At 38.1% G+C, this 16,638-nt stretch overlaps 1 protein-coding gene across 1 annotated transcript in view; it reads right to left on the reverse strand.

The window, feature by feature from the left end:
- Nucleotides 1–16,638, reverse strand: part of adgrd2 (adhesion G protein-coupled receptor D2) — a 90,679-nt gene that overhangs the window by 35,668 nt on the left and 38,373 nt on the right. Inside the window, exons 11-16 of the mRNA XM_030144249.1 lie at nucleotides 13,261–13,366; nucleotides 10,973–11,028; nucleotides 10,676–10,802; nucleotides 10,462–10,565; nucleotides 10,131–10,233; nucleotides 7,437–7,590 (exon numbers count right to left, since the gene is read on the reverse strand). Coding sequence (XP_030000109.1) covers nucleotides 7,437–7,590; nucleotides 10,131–10,233; nucleotides 10,462–10,565; nucleotides 10,676–10,802; nucleotides 10,973–11,028; nucleotides 13,261–13,366 — 650 coding nt within the window. The remainder of the gene's footprint in view (nucleotides 1–7,436; nucleotides 7,591–10,130; nucleotides 10,234–10,461; nucleotides 10,566–10,675; nucleotides 10,803–10,972; nucleotides 11,029–13,260; nucleotides 13,367–16,638) is intronic.

Genomic DNA, 16,638 nt, shown 5'->3' on the forward strand with positions numbered 1-16,638 from the left:
GAAAGTTACTGCCCTATAATTTAGATTAGATTGTCTTTGTGTAAAACTTATTACATACATATTTACATTTGAAAGTACTCAGATATTATAACTGCACAAGGCCATTGGACCTTGAAAAAGTAGGTCAAGGTTACCTATTTTCAATAGGCCTCTGCTCCATGCCAAGATGCATCCACAAGACAAATGTGGTGGAGATATGTCAAAGCATTCTTCAGATAATGGGATTATGTCGTTGAATGGACAGACGAACGGACGGACAGACAGATGACAAAATTATTACAATACCCCTTTGGCCAGAAGTTGGCCGAGGGGTAATAAAAACTACAGAGAAAAAATATTAAATATACAAATACTACTAAAATGCTACTAATTATTACTAAAATATACAAAAAGCTAACTATACTACAGATAAGAAATATGTACAATATATGAGGATATATACAGGTAATAAAGAATACAAGGTAAAGCCAAAAACATGGTGCATGGGTGTGATTATTGCACTGAGGTACGGTGAGTATTGCACTGTCTATTAGACTGGGGGTGGTGGTTATTATCCATGGGGGGGTACATTTAGCCGGCCTGCTTGTGTTACTGTGTGATGCTGGTGTTTTAACATGCTAATTCAGACCCAAACTGAGAGACTAACTCACTGTTTGAGACAGTGGTAAAAGAATGTAACAGTTTCAGTTCAACCACCCCCACACCCCCTTATTAGAGGGAGCATCACTATTTTGATTTTATACAAATTTCATGATGTAAAGCAATCTGTACATCTCTATGTCATCTTCAGACCTCAAAATAATTACAAATAATTATAAGAAAGACAGTTCAATGTCAAAGCTTTTTATTATCTATAAAATGTTGAATTTTATGTGTATTTTCCACCAACATTGATGTGTTCCATCATGATTATGTCCATTTTTTCAGTTCAAACAGCATGTTTAGTTCTTTAATCTCACATAACCAAACTAGTCACTCATTTTATTAGCATTATGCCTGTGTTGGATTCAGACTGAAATGACCAGTGTACAGTTGCAGATCTGTGGCTGCTGATGTTTAATGAAATGAGGGATACTTAGAAAACAGTAATGTGCAGAAAGAGGAAGGAAATAGAATGCCCATCATGCCACTGTACAATGGAAAATGACATATACAATATCAACCGGCAGAATGCATTCTACAAGTCAGACTAGTATCATTTTAATATTAGAAAGACAAGGTTTTGTTGTGCTGAGCTGCTATCAGTATTTAACAATTGAAGACCCTGGTGCTAAAAGTACTGAAGTCACATTTTTGGACAATTCAAGTATTTTTAACAGACTTTTTTTGCAACTTCAGTACTTTTAGCACCAGGGTCTTCAATTATACTGTGCATCTTTGTGCAGATGATACAATAATCTACTCCGTTGCGTCTTCTCTGAGTTAGGCCGTCCATGAGCTCTAGACTGCCTTTCAACAGCTGCAGGCCTCATTATATGGTCTATAGCTGCTTCTTAACGCTAAGGAAAAAAAACAAATTTATGATCTTTTCCAGAGCTCGCTCCCAGATCTCAAATAATGTTGGCATTCATACCATAAGAGGAGACTCAATTGAGAGAGTATCATCCTTCAAATACTTAGATATTTGGGTGGATAACAGGCTCTCTTTTAGGGTGCATATTGAGAACCTAATGAAAAAACTAAAGGTTAGGCTGGGTTTTTATTATCAAAATAGGGCCTGCCTTTATTTAGCAGTTAGGAAAACACTTATACAGGCTACGTTTTTAAGTGTTCTAGACTATGGGGACGTTATTTACTTGCATGCTGCCTCCTCTACACTTCGCTGTCTAGACTCTGTGTATCACAGTGCTCTTTTATATCTAACTCATTGTCCCATACCCATCACTTGCTTTATGATCTGGTTTCCTGGCCTTGCTTAAGTGTAAGGAGAAAGCAACATTGGTATATTTTTATGTACAAAGCCATACTGGGTAAACTCCCTTCATATTTATGTAATCTACTAACACTCACACACAGCTGTTAAAACCTTCATTCCACTAGATGGCTGCTCTACCAGGTACCTAGGATTTGCACAGAACTTGGTAGAGCAGCTTTCTCTTAGTTTGCGCCATGGTCATGGAACAATCTTCAGCACACATTACAGCTTAATGATTTGATCTCCCTGGGAGAGTTCAAAGCTCTGAAAAAAAAAAAACACTGTGTAACTGAAGAGTGCAATTGCTTTTCCTAAAGGCGGCCATACACTGTGCGATTATTTCGATGGTTGCACGCAGCTCCATCTCAAACTGTGCGAATCAGTCGTACAGTCAGGCTCACGATTCCTGTTCTCACACTGTACGGACCGACGCTCGTATGCGACCTGACTGCTCACACTGTAGGACCATACACCACAGGACGCACGACACGTTTGAGTGTTGTATCCGGAAATACAACGTTAAAATACCAAGGAATCCAAAAGTGCATATAGACGATTGTGCATTGGCATGAGTCACGAAATAGTAGTGCTAAACAAAAACCAACGAGCTGCTTTGGTAATATGTGCCATTCTCTGTGGGGAATCAAAAAAGAAGAAAAGACAATGATGTGTTTGGTGCAGGCATTGGTTGTCCAGACGTGGACAGTATGGGCTGTCATCCAGGAACTAGAGGTAAACTGCAACAGCCAAACTGCACTAGGACAATAGCCAGCTACTGTTAGCTTGTACGCTACTGTACGCGTCTGTGTTCGCGCATGCACAGTGTGAGAATTTGAGGCGCATCGGTTCGTGGCACTGCTTTGACAGTACGATACACTCACGAGGAGCGAGCAGGATTTCAAACAGCTCTGTTTTCCTTGCGAACACACGATTGCTGGTCGTGAGGTGGTCGTGAGGTGCTAATCGCTTCTCTTTACCCCATGTACACTGCACGAAGCACGACACACGATTAGAGGCACATCGGGCCCGATCCCAGAAAGAGTCGCACGAGTGAGAAATCGTCTCTAAACTTGCACAGTGTAAGGCCGCCTTAAGCTGGATTTTGTTGTATGTGCCTGTTGTCCTTTGTCTGTTTTTAACATGTTTTATTTTAGAATTTTTGTAACTTTGTAATGGTGCGCTGTCTTCATCAGGTCTCCCTCGAAAAAGAGATTTTAATCCCAAGGGATTTCCTGATTACATAAAGGTTAAATAATAAAAAAAATAAATAAATAAATACTTGATGTAAAGGTAGTAAAATAAATGGAAAATGTTAATGAGCCCAGGATTGACACTTGCGGAACCCCATGACTGAAATGGGGGAATTGAAAATCTTGAAATTCCAACAACATTAGATAATGCTTGAATAAGCTGATAGCAGACCTTGTTCAAGGACACTGTAAAAGTGTAACGGGGTAGACTGGTTGATTTTATTTACTAGGGATTTAGAATTTCAGTAGTTGAGTTGTAGTTTGACCTGTTTTGTTGTACTCCTTTTCAGTGCTTTTCACCATCAAGGACCCATTTACAAACCAGAATTTATAAGCAACATTGATCTTACTGGGCTGAATTTTAGCTGCCTGGCTGTTCAGGGTGATCATCCCCCTAAGATGCTAGGTCTAGGATGCCAACATGGCATCCTAGACCTGAAGCCCTTAGAGTGAGTGCTCCACCATGCCCTTACAAGAAAAAAAACATCCCCTTAGTAGTAGGCTGCCATCATTTTAAGAGACTATTTTTAATACTTAATACAATTAAATATATAAAATCTTTTTCATTTTTTTTTTTACCTTAATACCTGTGTTGTATTTTGCCCACTGCTGGTTGGTTAATAAAAAGTCAAAAACTCTACTGTGTTACAAAAGGATGGAGTAGGCTACTGTATCAAAGCTTGTACTTTGGTCTAGTAGAATGAGAAAGGAGCTTTCATCTGTATTTGCAGGACACTTGCGCATGATAAAATTAGAGTGCTAATATCCCAAGTATTCTTAACAAAAAAAAAAAAAAAAAAATCAGGAATTCCCACACCAAGTCAAACCTAAGTTCAGCCTTAGGGGTGGTGGAACCACTTACCACAAAATCAATAAAGATTAAACAAGACTTTGGAGTTGCGGGCATTTATAGAATCCAAGTGGAAAAATAGGCTGATCTGGCCTCTGTAAATGCAGTCTAATAGCGGACATGTAACTTCTGAGGATGTCAAGGGAGACTTTTAACCTATGAGTCTTCCATACATTTTTTTTTTTTTTTGCATTCTTACTTGAGAGCCTGAGTGATCATTGTGCCATGGAGATGGATTGGATTTTTTCTTTCTGAGTTTGAGAGGAGCAGTGTGGTCAAGGATGGCAGATATTGTTGAAAGAATTAGCCAAGGTGTCTGGGCACTGTTGCTGCATAAAAGAGCTTGAGGTTAAGATGCTGGAGAAAGCCATACAGAATTGACTGACAGAGCAAGCTTTAATGACACGTAACAAGACAGAGGTACACAGATCACCAGAGTGCGAATAGGACATACACTAAGAACAACAGCATTATGATTTAAAAATCGACAAAGGTCACATTTATGGTAAGAAAAGCATTAATGAAAGCCCCGATTTTTTTAAGACCTGCAGAGCATGCACCATCTTTACAACCTTTTACACTCTAATTTGAACTATAAAAACCCTAAATTCCAGGAAATCAGCAGAAAAGAAATTAAAACCACCACACACATTGATATTAAAATGACCAAGGACAGGAATTCAATTGAATTTGTGACCAGAAAAGGGAAAAATTGCTAAAATGGAAAAAAAAAAAAGTTTGACAGCCCTAAACACACACACACACACACACACATATATATATATATATATATATATATATATATATATATATATATATATATATATATATATATATATAGTATAGTATAGTATAGATTATTAATCTGTGCCAATTCCTGACGGGATGTGTCCTGGGATGGTTTAAAGCTATACCGTATGATGTGGCATTTTTACACTTTTCTTTTGTCATCTTTAAATGCTCCTAATAAGTGTGTGTCAAACTAAAATGTAAAAGAAATCCACCAGGTATTGAAACTCAAAAATGTTTAATTCTTATATATTTCTAATAAAAGTCTGACCAATCATTTTAGTCGGTCCGAATGAAATAATTGGCCAAACCTGACTGAGCCTCCTGTCAATCATCCATTACAGCCGTCCAGCATCTGATCCATTATCGCCGCCTCACATCCGATATGTGTACCTCTGAATCTGACGCTTCACTGGCGCTGCTTCTCCTGTCACTGACCACAGTCTACTGTCTAGGATGTGTATGGATAGAACTGACATGCACATGTGGAAGGGATAAAATGGATTTATGAACAGAAACGATAACTGAGAGGCACAAACGGGAGTCTGATGAATGAAGGATGGAGATAAAAGTCTAGTGATGAAGTCTGATGTACTGGGCTAAACAGGTCTACATAAAGCTCAGCTTTTATGACGGTGGGACTCATACAGGTACATGTACATGGTGTCACACAATGTAAGATGATGTAGGATGATAATTGTATGGACTACGAAACTTCAAATGTCTACGGAAAATTTGCGGAGGCTGCGTGTTCACAGTGCGCGCGCCCATCCCCTGGGCACTGCAGTGAAGACACTGACCCAGCGCTGCACAGACCAGGTCTACTGATGGAAGAGGAGCCGCGGGCCTGCGGCAGGTGGATGATGCATCTGATTACTGAGGGAGGGGTCCGCGGACACATCAAAACGGACCGGACCTCCACCTCTGCTTCCTCCTCCGTTTCCATTGCGCATCAGATGAGAGGAGGAGAGAGGAGGAGGAGCCTCAGTGCTCCGGCAGAGGGAAGGGGGTGGGGCTTTGGAGGAAGGCGGATTGTTCATGTTCAAACTTTTACTAAGTGCTATGAGAAATGCCACATCGGTAGGTATAGCTTTAAAGGACTGAATCATCAGCTAATCAGCTGCAGCATACCTGAATAACAAAGCATAAGGTCTGCAGTTCAAAAAATTCTGTTCAAATTCACAAAGATGTTTTAAGTGCTTTAAAAGTCATAGAGAATCATATGTCACAAAGAGATAGACAGAGTAAGCACAACAAGAATGGTCATATTAGAAGATGTCATTGAAATTTAAAGGGTAATTGATTGATTGATTGATTGATTGATTCACAGCATCAACTCCTACATGACATTATATATATTTTGTTTATCTGTAATATAGAGCTGGGTGTTTGTATATCTTAGTATTTGTTTGTAGTTTTGTAGTATTGGTAGTATTTAATTTTTCAGCATATATGTTCTGTATAATTTTGTGTGATATTTCTATACAGTCTCTTTGCACTTTTTATTCTATTCTATTCTATTCTATTCTATTCTATTCTATTCTATTCTATTCTATTCTATTCTATTCTATTCTATTCTATGACAGACAAGAAAACACACTACCAGCTGGACAGTGAATTAAATCTGAGAAAGAAGAAAAGTGACAAACCCTCTGTTCAATTTGAAATCAAAGCTTCCATAACTGTTTGGCCTAGATACGAGCTTGATTATTCGCGTATGTAATAATAGTGGCGATGCATCCTAATGCCAGTTGTATATGGATGCATTTAGAGTTGACCACTCAGGATCAGATAATAACAAACATTCATGCCAGGTTTGAACAGGATCATAGAGCTCGGTGATGCGTTTGTTCTTTACAAAGCTCCAAAGTCTAACAATGACCGTCACTTTTTACAGTGGAGCCAAGGGCTATCCTTATGATAAAACATGAGGGACAGTGGATTTGTGGGAAACATGATCCTGTTATAGGAGCATTTGCTGTAACAATACATGATCACTCTGTCAATGATAAAAGTAAACATTAAGAACCATTAATATTATGCTACTCATAATAAATAACTTCACTTTTTCATTGTAAATGGTTAAGCATCACATTATTTTCCCAACAGCAATTCACACTCTGGACTTCACTCCACAGAGTGAAATATGTTCAAACACAAGTTCTTTCTTTTGTCTCTTTTTCTTCAGCACCTTAAGAGATACTGAATTCTTAATTCAAAGTGGATCTGAGGTCTTATTTTTTTTTATATTTGAAGCACTCTTAATATTTTTCTTAATAATGTTTTTTTTTCTGTTTTGATTTCTCTAGGGTCTGTGTCACATCTAGACCAATAAACCTGGAGTGGCTCTCCTGTTTGTCTGTGATTGAAAACACTAAATATGTGGCTTGCTTTTTGCCCACAATACAGCACATACTGCATATCACCGCGTCTATTGATCACAATGACATAATGACCGCACTAATGTTAGATAAAGCTCAATAAAAAAAGCACTGAAGAATTTGATGTAGCCAGTGTATATTTTACTGGATTCAACTAGTTTTCATCAAATCTTTTGAAAGAAAAATAATCTACATTTTAGGCTTCATGCATGTCTAAACTGTACTTAACATGAATAGAGATTAAACTTTACCCCAGCCAATGATGTAGTACAGTTTCATCCTGCGGTCCTCGCTGATGTTGACGGACACAACTTTGCTCCAGAGCAGCAGACCTTCCACCAGCATCCACGTGAACGAAGCCATGAAGAAGAGATGAAGCAGAGCTGTAACCACGAAGCATGCCACCTGAAGTAGAAAACAATAACAGTGCATATTCACATCCACAAGCACACAAGGCAAGGCAAGTTTATTTGTATAGCACATTTCATGTACAGGACAATTGAAAGTGCTTTAATCACAGGAGAGGCATAAAAATACATTTACGATAAGAGAAAGTTAAAATAAAAGACATTAATTATATTAAAAACATTAACATTAAAATTCAAATAGATATTAAAATCATCAGCGATAAAATGTTATTTCAAAGTTCATTAAAAAGACATTATTTAAGAGTTTAAGAGAAAGCTGCAGTAAACAATAATGTTTTCAGGCCTGATTTAAATGAGCTGACAGTTTGAGCAGACCTCAGGTACTCAGGAAGTTTGTTTCACAGGTGAGGAGCAGAATAACTGAATGCTGCTTCACTTTGCTTGGTTCTGATTTTGGGAACACACACTAAACCTGTCCCTGATGACCTCAGGGGTCTGGATGGTTCATAGGGAACTAACAAGTCTAGGATGTATTTCGGTCCAAGGCCATTCAGTACTTTGTAGACCAGGAGTCACATTTTGAACTCTATCCTGACTCACAGGAAGCCAATGTAGTGATTTGAGGACGAGGTGATGTGGTCCAGTTTCTTGGTATTAGTCAAGACTCTGGTAGCAGCATTCTGGATCAGCTGCAGCTGCCTGATTGATTTTTTGTTTAGACCTGTGAAGACACCATACAATAATCTAACCTACCAAAAATGAATGCATGAACAAGTTTTTCTGTGTCTTGCCTTGATTCTAGCGATGTTCTTCAGGTGGTACACACACAAAATGTAAGATGTAATCAGAGACAAAGACAAAATATAATATATGCAACAAAGTCAGCTTGGGTGAATGAGTCAGAGAAAGGACCTTCACCTAGAAAATACCTCCATGTTCTAGTTTACCATTTGTTTTTTCTCCTTCTTTAATAAAATTATTTTCAGGTTTCAATCACAGTGTGTTTAGAGCAAGCAGCATTCACTACATTTACTACAGTTTTACGTTACTTTGAGTACTAGCATCGGTGAAAGACTCAAATTTGCCCTGAAAAACCTGCATCTCAAACAGTTACAATAAGAAAAAAAACTAAAAAATGAAGGACTGGTTGATTTTGATTATACACATTAGCAGTAAAACATGGTTGTGTATAGACTTTACTTTACTATGACACTTGATAATGATGATGTGCATTTGTAAGAACCACATGTGTTGTTTCATAGTGTTAGTTGTTCACATAAAAGTGAACTTTTCCACATCTACACAGCAGACTGACACTGTGCAATGTGGATAGAAATGTTTTGTTTTTTGGTTTAGGAAAGTTGTAGAAATTATAATCAGATACCACAAACAGTGGGGGCTTTCAACTTTACGTTGGTCCTATACAAAATCAGTAGATTTACATGCACAATCCTATAGCACTTTTATTCTGAATTGTGGGGTCATGTAAATGACATATTATGCTTGGATATTCTGAATTAGGTTGAACTGAGCATTTTCTGATTGAGATGTGTGAGATACACCAATATTATTACAGTTTTAAGAATATTTTTTTGGACTCATATACAGCGCATTTGCAAAATTAACCTAATTTGTGTGTTTTTCTGCACGTAACACACAGACCCTGTTTATGGTCAGCTGGGGTAAAGCCAAAGATTCTCTTTCTAGATATGGATGCTCCAAGGAAGAGTCTTACTACTGTTAAACATCATCACAAAGGACATCAGCAAGTTTATAGAAATGAGCAAAGATCGAAAAGGTGACCTTTTTCAAGAATTTAGCATATTTACCTCTGGTGATGAGGTAGATATTATTATTAATGGGGATTTGAAGCTGTGTTTGATCAGGAATATTAGAGGAATTTTTCATAAGCTACGTAAACAGCATCATAGCTATTTTGTCTTTTCCAAAAAGTAGGGAAAAAATGGAATACACATGTAAATAGTCTTCAGTCTTCTCAGATAATTTGTAAGTATTTTCAATTTACTATATAATAAATTTGTCCATTTCGAGTAAATATTGTAAACTAGCATTGCTTCACAAGTGTCAATTACTCACTTTAATGATGTAATTTCTTGACTTATTTTGATGTGATACTAAACTGTGCATAAGCTAAATATTCCACTTTTTATGTTAGTTTATTTATTATCGGTTATTGTCAGTATTGAAATGTTTGGATGTCTTGTTTCATTTTCATTCATTCATCTTCTGAACCACTTTATCCTCAAGAGGGTCATGGGGGTGCTGGAGCCTATCCCAGCTGCCTATGGGCAAAGGTGGGGTTCACCCTGGACATGTCACCAGTTAATCGCAGGGCTCACATATGGACACGAATAACCAATCACTCTCACATTCTTGGGTCATTTGTTTTGAGATATTAGTTAATGTATGGAGTAAATACTGCACTTATTTTTTCTCATTTATTATCAGTTGTTATCAATAATGCTTGTTTTTGTGTGGACTGCTGGAAGAATAGTTGCTACTGTTGTAATAACTAATGGAGAGACATCTATCAATAAGTCTGGTGTAAAGTTTCACCTCATTGGCTGATGCCCCGTCACTGCACATCAGGAGCAGCTCCGCAGTGCCCAGAGCAATGATCAGGTTCTTATGGACGGTGGTTCGATCTGATTTAGGAACCCTGAAAACACAAGAACGTACAAATCTAAGTAGTTAAATAGTTGAGTGAACACTTGAGCACTTTTCAGGATTTTTCAAAATGTTTCACTGTGGTGCTGTTCACATATCTCCACAGACCAGAGTTCTGTTTATTTTTTTCATTTATTGATGTGAATGTGGCTGGGTTTTTATGAAATGCTTTTCACCCTCAGCGCTTTACAGAGTGCACTCTGTGATGTTTGTGACTCACCCCACAGCGATAAAGAGGATGAAGGTGAAGAGGAGGCCACACAGCGACACTCCACAACCGATGAACGTCAGCACCTGCAGTGCTTTTTCGTTCTCCGGGTTCCTCTGACACACACACACACACACACATACACACACAAGCTGTAAATAGCTGCACATATTGTGGACTGAAGTCTATAAAGATTTTTTTTATAAAAACAAGAGTAGAATGTTACCTGGGCTTCGTAAACCTGCAGCAGTAATGCAAAGTTGGTGGTGTGGTTGCAGTCGCACACGGTATATCCATACTGTCTGGACACTACTTCACAGCCTTTGGTATTCCACCAGCCTCCAGCCTCCGGGCTAGTAAGAAACATACAGCACATACTGACATGTCTGCATTAAAAAATGAATGCCAAAAATTAAAATATTCTCAAATCTAAAAGTTTTTAGCATCAATCAGGTAAGATAAAGGTGGTATTACAGAGGTAGCTGAGAACTCTGTAAAACGGTCCACATAAGTTGATACATACTTGAGATCAAAATCCCAGAAGGCGCAAACAGGATCATACACAGTACCGATCGGACTCTACAGGAAATACAAAATGAAACAAAATATCAATATCAGGACTGATTCAGAATCAAAATCAGAATGTTATTAATTCCAGTGGGGAAATTATTGTGTGTTACAGTTCCTCCATTCAAATGTAATAAAAGGTAGCAGGAAAGAAATTATCAATACAACAAAAAAGAAAAAAAAAAAAGACATATAGATACATGTAAAGTTCTAAATAGCTCTGAATATAGACTGCTCAAAAAAATTAAAGGAACACTTTTTAATCAAATTATAGCATCAAGTCAATTAAACTTCTGGTATATTGATGTGGTCAGTTAAGTAGCAGAGAGTTGTTAATGAGTTTCAGCTGCTTTGGTGTTAATGAAATTAAAAACAGGTGCACGAGAGGGGCAACAATGAGACGCCCCAAAACAGGAATGGTTTTGCAGGTGGAGGCCAGTGACATTTTTTTTCCCCTCCTCATCTTTTCTGACTAGTTTTTGACTAATGGGCTTTATGTACAGCCCCACTACTTCCTGAACTTAAAGCAGCTCCTTTATTTCCTGTCTTTCCGTATTGGACACACTGATTAATCCAGGTGTGCCTGTTACTTCCTCTTGTAACTACTGTGGTCAGACACACCTAGATTAATCACTGAGTCCAACAGTGAAAGACAGGAATTAAGGGAGCTGCTTTGAGTTGAGGAAGTAGTGGGGATGTGCATAAGGCCCATTTTACATTTGACAAGGGTCGGTGTCACTGCTGGTAACATGAGGCAATACCTGGACCCTACAGAGGCACAGGTGGTCCAACTCCTCCAGGATGGCACATCAGTTTGTGTGATATTGCCAGAAGGTTTGCTATGTCTCCCAGCACAATCTCAAGAGCACGGAGAGGATTCCAGGAGACATGTAGTTTCTCTAGGAGAGCTGGACAGGGCTGTAGAAGGTCCTTAACCCCTCAGCAGGGCTGGTATCTGCTCCTTTGTGCAAGGAGGAGCAGGATGAGCACTACCAGAGCCCTACAAAATTACCTCCAGCAAGCCACTGGTGTGAATTTCTCTGACCAAACAATTAGAAACAGACATCACGAGGGTGGCCTATGGGCCCGACGTCCTCCAGTGGGCCCTGTGCTCACTGCCCAGCACCATGGAGCTCAATTGGCATTTGCCCTACAACACTAGAATTGGCAGCTCGGTAACTGATGCCTGGTGCTTTTCACGGGTGAATCCTCAAATCCTTGAACCCACGCTCACCTGACCTAAATTCAATAGAACACTTCTGGGGCATTATGTTTCAGTCAATCCAATGTCACCAGGTTGCACCTCAGACCATCCAGGAGCTCAGTGATGCCCTGGTCCAGATCTGGGAACAGATACCCAGGACACCTTCCAGTGTCTCATTAGGAGCATGCCCAGATGTTGTCAGGCATGCATACAAACACATGGGGGCCATACGAACTACTGAGAACCATTTTGAGTAGTTGCATTGACATTTCACTAAAAAAGACCAGCCTACCACATCATTTTTCACTTTGATTTTCAGGTTGTCTCTAAATTCAGCCCTTTGTAGGTTGATCATTTTCATTTCCATCACACGATATGGCATCCTTTCATTCCTAACACATTATCCAATCCATATCAGTATAGATATTCAGCATAATTTTTTCCCGCATTGAGATCTGATGTGTTTTCAAAGTGTTCCTTAATTTTTCTTTAAGCAGTGTATATTTATATGTAGATATTAAAATACAAAAATTTGTATGTGGTTTAAAAATGATGTGGTTATAAAAAGGAATTAAACAGTCTGATGGCCACAGGCAGAAATTATTTCCTACATCATTCAGTGGTGCATTTGGGTGGTAAATTCAGATTCAGATCAGATTTCTTTAGTGTCATCCAGACATTACATCATAGATGCACTACAGGATGAAAATAAGATTGGGACACAATAAAAACAGGTGGATAAAACACTGTAAGGACAGTACACAAGGCTAAAAACTATCGGTAGAAACATATACAAATATAACATAACTAAGGTACACACAATAATCTGTGAGGAAAAACTGTGCAGTGTTCAATATTGCATTAATGTTGTTGTGTATTGCACAAGGTATGGTACAAATATTGTACAGTCTGGTTGAGATCCACTCAGTGTTAAACGTGTAGTATAAGAGTCTATATCGCACAGTATGGCTGGAATCTACTCATCATTTTGCATTTTTTAAAGTTATGATGGTGTAAGAAACTTGGTAGGTTTTGTTTACCTGGACCCTGTGTTGGAGCTGGAAGCGAACTGGAGTACTGACCCGTTCAGCATCTGCCAGAACTGTGGTTGATATGACTGAGGAGCCCAGAACGGTGCCCAAATACCTAATTGTGTACACAGAGTCATACATTAAGGAGAGAACTTAAGAATGGACATGAAAAACACAGTTAAAGCTGCAGGAGCTGAAAGCTTCACTGAACTCTGCTTCCTTAAACAAATTCATAAATTATTAATAAATAAGCACCAGAGCCACTTCATAGTTTTATCCAAAGACAGGGCTGTGGCAGAGTCACCAGGAGCTCTGTCAACAATAACTGTAAAATATCCAAGTACTGAACCACATTTAGACATACAGCTTTCTCAATAAAGGGCAGTCATATCTGTAACACTACGTCAAAACATTCAAAGGAGAGTTTAAGCACTGGCTGAAAACTGGCATGTACTAGGCCAGAAATCACTCCATATTCTGTACAACTCACTTATTCTTCCTTATTTAGATTACTGTACAAAGGCATGGAGAAACACTACAAAACTTCACTTCAACCACTTTTCATTCTGCAAAAAAGAGCAATCAGAATCATCCAGAATGCTGATTTTCGGGTTCACATGAATGACTTCTTTTTAAAATCCAAAACTCTAAAATTTTTTGACTTGGTAGAACACAAAACAGCTCATCTATTATACAAAGCAAGCAATAAATTGCTACCAAACTCTCTCAAAAATGTTTTATGAAAGAAAGAGGGGTTATAATTTAGGGGAAAATTTACTTCTAAAGGTCAGAAGCGTGCATACCACATTGAAAAGCTTCTATATCACTGTTGGGGCAGGAGTTAAACTGTGGAACAGATTGAGTGCAGAACTAAAGTAAATTTCCAGTATAACTGTGTTTAAAAAGAGGCAAAAAGAAATGATTTTCCAGAGGTACATTGACAAATAAACGCCACAAGGTGTTTGCTTGTTATTTAGATATCAATTTAGCAGGATATGGTGAATGTGTTGCAATATGGATGAGTGACTAAATGTACATGTTCCAAAATTGCTGATCAATTTGGGACAGTGTTGTTGTTTTCAGTATGGAAAAGATTGAAGGGATAGGATTAGATAAGTTTATACTTCTTCCTTCTCCTTTTCCCTCATGTTACCATCTTGTTTTGTTCTCATTCTCTTGATTATCACTTATTTGCATTTCTGTTTTTAAATTGTCATTTACATGATTGAAATAAAGATATCAATCAATCAATCAATCAATCAATCAATCAAAAACAAAACAAGAATGAATTCACTTCTGAAATGTCTAATGTTTTGGTGAGGTCGGACTCATTTCCTTTTTTTTTCTTTGAGGGTATGAATGTGAATAGGTTTTTATATTATTTGTTTATGCTTTTATTTACACAGTTTTTCAATAATTGTTGTTTATACTGTAAATGTATTTCTTTGTTAAAAAGTCCAACCAGGGATGTAAGTTACAAACTACCTAAATGGTATATACTCTTTATGCAGAACATCATCTGTTCTGTTGTCCTCTATGTCTCACTGCATTCAGTGGCGGCTGCTCGTCTTTCAGACAAGGGAAGCTCATTGTCGGCTTACATCAAAAAAAAAAAAAAAAAAAGTCAAGTTATCTAAACATACATTCGGCCCTCCGTTCCTTTTTAAGAAAATGGTCAGTAACCTTATCGTACCAAGTAGGCGTCTTTTCCAGTAACTGGACCAGTGTCCTCTCAATGTCCAGCAGAGCTAGGCTGCTTAGATTGCCTTGGCCCATTGTGTTGTGGGTGTAAGACTTCAGCCTTTTTAAACAAGAGATGCTCCTTCCACTCCGACCTAGCCGACAGTTTGATTTAACTATCTACAAAACGATATTAAACTCGAACAAGAAATGATTAAATTATGTAACTGAAACGAGAAAACGCTGAAATTATGTTAAATTGAAACAAGGAAGTACAATGAGTGTGTTTTATTTACAGTGCAAGAAATGAACGAGTAATTTCTTAGTGGTTTCTCCCTTGATTTCACAGCAGAATGCGCGATGGTATTAAACTGAACTGTGTCAGTGAAGGAGTAGATCTGAAACTAGCTGTCAATCAGCCTTTCGTCTGATCCTCCAATCAGCACGTGGGATTCTGGCGTCCAGCCCGGCCGAGCTCCGCCCACAGCTCCATTCACCCCCAGAGATGCCCGGCGTCTGGGGGCGGGACAACATCATGGCATTTATCCAATTACCGTCTAGTTTTGAGGCAGTGAAAAAAACTGTTCCACTCAGTCCCACTGAAGCCCATAGACGCCCGCAGTCTGTGGACAAATGCACTGAGCAGAGATCGAATGAGAAAACAGCGCAACGGGAATGTATGAGAAGTGAACAACAGCGAGTCCGTTGATTTGTGATAAAGCTGATTCTGAACGAACTCATCTGTGAGATGAACGTGTTCTAACACATTTGTAGTCAATAAAATGTCAACACAACCGAATATATTTAACCATTTAATTTTTGTAATTTTAGGGGAAGCTGAGCTTCCCTTGCAGTCTATGAGAAATCGCCACTGACTGCATTGTTCCTGATAAATAAATGAATGAATAAAATTTTAAAATTGGACCCTTGCCCCCTGTGTACACCAGAATGGGCTTCAATTTTGACATGTAGTTGTGTTCAGGCCAGGTATCTAATCAAAAATGTCAGATTTGGAGCAGATTAGGCAAAGTGGGTGTTGTGGTGGCATAGTGGTTAACATTTCCACTGAACAAGTTGACTCTAGGTCTGTCTCAAAATTTTGCGTTGAGTTTCTGAGTTCTCTCCACTATAAAAAAACAGGTTAGCCTTATAGTATAAAAGTATGTGGACACGTTGAACTCTGGTCTGGGCTACAAAACAACAATGAAAAATGTCATAATATAGTTTTATATTGGGATGAATATCATATTGATTATTAATATTGATATTTATATCTCAAATCAGCATGAGCAGGACATCTTACAGCTGTAGCCATGATGTGTCCCAATATGTTTGCCCATACAGTTTATAAACATCAATATTTCCTTTTAAGTTTAATGGGAGATTTTTCTTCCTCAGTGAGATGTGAAGAAAGTGGTTAGTTGTGGTAGAAAATTATTATTTACAGTTAGAGCATGAAAAATATTTTAGAAATTTAGAGATAGAACATTTAAAATCATAGTTATGGTAAACATAAACCGTCTCTGAGGCATTTTAGAAACAAAGATAATAATGTGAGGAATGTGTGTGAAATTTGAAAAGAATTGGAAGAATACGATCTGAGAAATCAGATGGACATTTTTCTAAGTGGAAATTTTCAAATATTTGGAAAAAAAAAAATTGAAATTCAGATGTCAAACTGTGCACTTCACCTATTGTATATTGTAG

This window comes from Sphaeramia orbicularis, chromosome 9 (assembly GCF_902148855.1).
Source record: "Sphaeramia orbicularis chromosome 9, fSphaOr1.1, whole genome shotgun sequence".
Lineage (NCBI taxonomy): Eukaryota > Metazoa > Chordata > Actinopteri > Kurtiformes > Apogonidae > Sphaeramia > Sphaeramia orbicularis.